The 4,908-nt window shown below is 32.4% G+C and overlaps 1 protein-coding gene across 1 annotated transcript; it reads left to right on the top strand.

Annotated features, from left to right (window-relative positions):
- Positions 1 to 929, top strand: LOC132035998 (uncharacterized). Its single transcript, XM_059426209.1, has one exon. It carries the CDS (start codon positions 164 to 166, stop codon positions 659 to 661), a length of 498 nt encoding a protein of 165 aa, XP_059282192.1. The 5' UTR covers positions 1 to 163; the 3' UTR covers positions 662 to 929.
- Positions 930 to 4,908: the final 3,979 nt, after the last annotated feature.

The raw sequence follows: 4,908 nt of genomic DNA, 5'->3' as shown, positions 1-4,908 counted from the left end.
GCGCCAAGTTTTCCCCCCAAAAAAACATTTCCCTCCATTTTAGTCCCCATTAATCCTCTACTTATAAATTCACAAGAAATAGCCAATAAAATTCATCAAATCTCACTTCAATTTATTTCCAAATTACAGTACATTTTTCATTTAATAAATTTGATCTGCTAGCATGGTTGTAGTATCCCTAAAACCTGTTAAATTTTACGGCAGTAGCCTCCCTAGACCACGATTTTACAAACCAAATTCAGAGCGAGTAGATCCACCAGTTTCCATTCTCGATCCATTAATGTCATGGGCAGAGGAAGCTCACTGGTCAATGGGCGGTGTGAGCTTCACGCGCCACCGTTTACAGGGCCGAATTGAAGGTAACATCGAGAAGCTACGCGCCGAGCGTGAAATTGTGGAGAATAAGAAGGTAGAGGAAGAGATGACGTGTCCGGGTGCTCCGATTGTGTTGAAGAGGAAAAGGAGGTTGGCTGATGATGAATCTGAGGATGTTGGAGGTTTGTCGAGGAAGCTTGAAGATGAATTTGATGACGTGGCGGAGGAGAGTGGATTGAAGGTTGCGAAGGTGAAATCTAAGGGTGAAAAGTTGAAGAAAGTTGAGGAGGAAAGTGGATTGGAGAGTTCAGGGATGAATACGAGTGGATTGAAAAGTTCAGGGTGAAAATGAGTGAATTGAATAGTTCAGGGATGAAAATGAAGAGGCGGAGGAAAGAAGATGACGTGGTTGAGGTGGTAAATGAGGTGAAATCTAAGGGTGAGAAGTTGAAGAAGGTTGAATCGGTGAAAAGGACTTCGCCTAGATTGGCGAAGCGTGTTTGATTATTTGTGTCGATGAATGGGATGTTGTAGAGTATAGGGATATAGTGTGTTTCTAGTTTTATTTACTTTTGTTTTTGTAATGAAAGTTGAATTGTGCTGTCAGTGAAAAAATTTTTAGATAAATGAGAAAAAATTTTAGTTTTTTTCTTCTTGTATGGTTTGTTCCATGATATATTGGCATAAATTGTAGCTAAAATTGCATTGGGGAGATTCTGGCAGATAAATACTGTGTATTTACTGGTTATGGGTCATTCACTCGTAATTCCACCATTTTTATTAGTAAAAGAGGCTCAAATAAGAAATGCAAAAATTTCACATTTGATATTAAAGAACTGTTTCATCATTGGTTTCCGTTAAAATTTTCTGGATGGTGGAAAACACCAAATTCTTGTATACGGGAGATATTAATGAACTGTATCACTTGGTTTCCTGTAAATTGATGAACCTTGACTCAGATTATATTGCTAATAGACTAGTTTTGATTTCCAATGGTCTTTAAACAGCTTAGTGAAACATTACGTGCATCATGATGGCCATATACTTCTGTTCACAACAATTTCATGTTATTTCTCGGTTGCCCTTTTTTACTAATTTCATATGTGCCAATCATTAATCATGTATCACTTTTTTGGATCTTCATCTTGTTAATCGGACTATTAATTTGTTAAAATTTCAAAAACCAAGTTGGAATAGCAAATGCATCAATTTTAACTCAACTAGTCTTATTGTATTGCTGTTTGCTTTGGTGATTTCCCTTTTTTTGGTTGCTGCATTTGACCTGGTAAGTTAACTAACAAATTATTCAATTACTCTGATTACTAGTAAGTGCTAACCTGCTGTAGAAACCTTGACTTTTCTGAAATCTTGACTTAATTTCTTACCTCATACGTACAACTAAGATAATTCTAGCTGCTACAAAATGTTCAATTTTTTTAACTTCTGATTAGTCAGCAATTTTGACTAATCCCCAATTTGATTCATCCTGCTAAAGAGTCATCTTTGCTGCGTTTCTAAGACACTCTACATTATATCTCAGCTTCAAACTAGAAAATTGGGAATAATTAGTATTGAAATTGACTTGATTCAAAAGGGTTTCCCAAAAAAAAGGAAGAATATAGTTTTAGACACATGAAAAAAAATTTAAAATTTTTTGTCACATTGGATTGAGACTCTATTAAATGAGAAAATATGAATTAATGAGGATGATAAAGTTTTCCCAACTAATTTGAGATTGGGACATCAAACAGTTTTGGGCTAAAATAGTTGCAGACATTGTATTATTATTGGCCTCCGATAATAACAAGAAAAAAAAATAAAAAAATTATTCAATTGCTCCGTTATAAGTGCAAACCCAGCTCAGTACCTTGGGGGTTTTTGGTCCGTTTTTTGGGGTTTTAAAGTCAATTATAAATTAAATTTTTGGGGTTTATTTTAGGGTATAAATTTATTTTATAAATTTATCCTTATATCAAAAAATAAAAAGTCTCCCCTTAAAAGGGAATTAAATCTTATCATTAATCGGGATTTTTTACCCCCATCTTTTGATGGGATAAATTCAAATTAATCCAGATAAATTTATTATCCAAACGATCCCATTTTTTTGGGAATCTTGACTTAATTTTTACGTCATGTACAACTAAGATAACTCTAGCTGCTACAAAATGTTCAATACTTTTGACCTTCGATTAGCCCCAATAATGAAATCATCGATCAATTTTAGCATCAAAATTTAACAAGTCATCTTTCCTACTACTAATGGAGTAGTATAAATTTCCATTGTTTTTGGTCGACATGAATATTAAAATTTTCTCAGTAGATTGAGACATTTTTGGGTTTTTTGTCTAAAATAGTTGCAGACATTATTAATTGCCTTGGATAATAAAAACAAAAAAAAAAAAAAAGAATGAAATTTTTTTATCTAGCAAAGAAAATTCCAAAACACCCTACCCAAAAAATACCCCCCTGTCCCCGATTCTTTTCCCGTGAATTTAGTGTTTGGGTTTCCAATACTCTCCACTCCCAATCCTACATCTCTTATTTCCCTCAATATTCTCAATACGTAACATACAAAAAATTTCCCAAAAGGATCTTAACAACCCAAATTGCACCTTTTCTGTGTAAAAAATTTTTAATTTTGTAAAAAACCCTGAATGTTCTGAATTTCAGTTAATTTTACTCCATGATCATATAAACTTTATCTTACCATTCATGTTATAAATTTCTAAAACAAATTTTGGGTTTACTCAAAAAATTTTTTCTTTTTTAAAATCCTGAAAAGGGGTTTTGGGGGTTTTGTCTAAAATCAATTTTTGTCTCTCAAAAAATTTTTTCTTTTTTTTAAAATTGAAAAAGGGTTTGAGTTATTGTGATTTTAGTGAATGGGATCATCTGGTTTTTTTATAATTTGTGCCCTTTAATAGCTATTTAGGGGGTTTTAATTTTTTTTGAATGAGATTTTGTCTTGGTGGTAAAACAGAAAAAAATTTTAGGATCAACCCCTGGGAATTGGGTTAAAACTCGATTATTTTTGGGTTCTTTTATGTGTAATTGGGTTGTTGTTATTTATGGTGTCTTTTTGGGAAATTTCAAAGCTTTTTGGAAAGGTGTGCTTTTTTCGTAGAAAGGGGGTTTTGGAGAGTGTTTTTGAGAGGAACTTTAGGATTTGGCTTTTTTGGAAACAACTTGTTGGTGATTTTGTTTTAGCACTTTCTTGGGTTTTCTTTCTTGTTAATTCATGGGTATGATTAGAAAAAATTGTTCCTTTGGGATGGGTTAATAAATTGGTTTGCATTTAGTGTCTTGTGTTGATCAGAATCAGACTAATTTCACTTGAAAAGATTGTGGTAGTTGCTTTTTGGGGCAAATTGGAGATACTTTACCTGCTTGAATATTCATGTAACTTTTCCTGCATCTCCTAAACTGTAAATTACAATGAAATAAAGGGATCAAGAGATAAGTAATCCTTGATTTTCCCTTTTTATTGTACTGATAATGTTGAGAAATGAAAGAAAGGTGGCAATTTTGATACTTAGTTTGTATTACTTTTTTACTTTTCTTTTTTATTATCAAACCATATCTGCAAAATATAGATACTTGATTGAACTTTTTATCAGAAAAGATCTGCTGGGGTCCTCTTCTTTATGCTTTCAAGTTACTTTTTCTGTAGAAAAATAGTGTGTGTAGATTTTCAGCTTTCTTCATTTTTTTTTTTTCTGAACTTTTGTTAGTTTAAGATGTTTTTAAAGTCCAAAAAAAAATGCTTAATGGAAAAAAAGATTAAAACCTCACTTAAAAACAACACTCTGGATGTTAACTTGTGACTATTATCTCATTAATCAAATAGCCACTAGATTTTCATGCGGGTTTTTGAATACGGAGGGGTTAGAATTTTAAGTTGGGGTTCTGGGTTTAACGGGCTTTAGGGGTTCGGGGTAAATGATTTACTTTTGTGCGGATCACCCTTCAAAGGCACGGTCTTTAATTTTTTTTCCAAAATTTTGCTTAAATTTTTGGCCTTTTCCAATATTGGGTTCGGGGTTTGAATCCGGGGTTAAAAAAAAAAAAAAAAACCAAAATGAGGTAGCAAAACCCGCCCAAAACCCTTTTAGAATAGGCCCAACTTTCTTTTTGAAAAAACCGCTACTTTTTTAAATTTTTTTTATTAAGTCGGGGGTTTGAATTCCAAAATTGATATTAGACGAAGGGAAAAAAATTTAAAAACCAATTTTAGGGAAAAAAAAAAGACCAGGTAAAGGGGAAAAAATGACCAAATGATTTATGAAGTGGATATGGGGTTTTTTCATGGCATGACAAACTTATACTAGATAATTATATTTAGAGCTATAGTTTGTTTTAATTCTTTCCATGAAAAAATCAATATGCTAATCCCTTTAATAACGAAGGAAAAAAAGGTAAAAAAAATCATCCCCTTTCCCTTTTTAAACCGTTTTTTTCTCTCATGGAAAACCTCAAATTTTTCCGATTTTTTACACGATCCCAGATTCCTATCCCAAATTTTAGCTTTATTTTAAAAGGTAAGTTATTGGGTAGTTTTTAGTTTTCTATTGTGTATTTTGTTCTCTAAATTTT

This window comes from Lycium ferocissimum, chromosome 11, assembly GCF_029784015.1.
Source record: "Lycium ferocissimum isolate CSIRO_LF1 chromosome 11, AGI_CSIRO_Lferr_CH_V1, whole genome shotgun sequence".
Taxonomy (NCBI): Eukaryota; Viridiplantae; Streptophyta; class Magnoliopsida; order Solanales; family Solanaceae; genus Lycium; species Lycium ferocissimum.
This window is presented reverse-complemented; position numbering and strand designations above follow the sequence as displayed.

What these genes read in the sequence shown, in the direction of transcription:
- LOC132035998 (XM_059426209.1), top strand. Translation starts at nt 164, where the DNA reads ATGGTTGTAGTATCCCTAAAACCTGTTAAATTTTACGGCAGTAGCCTC.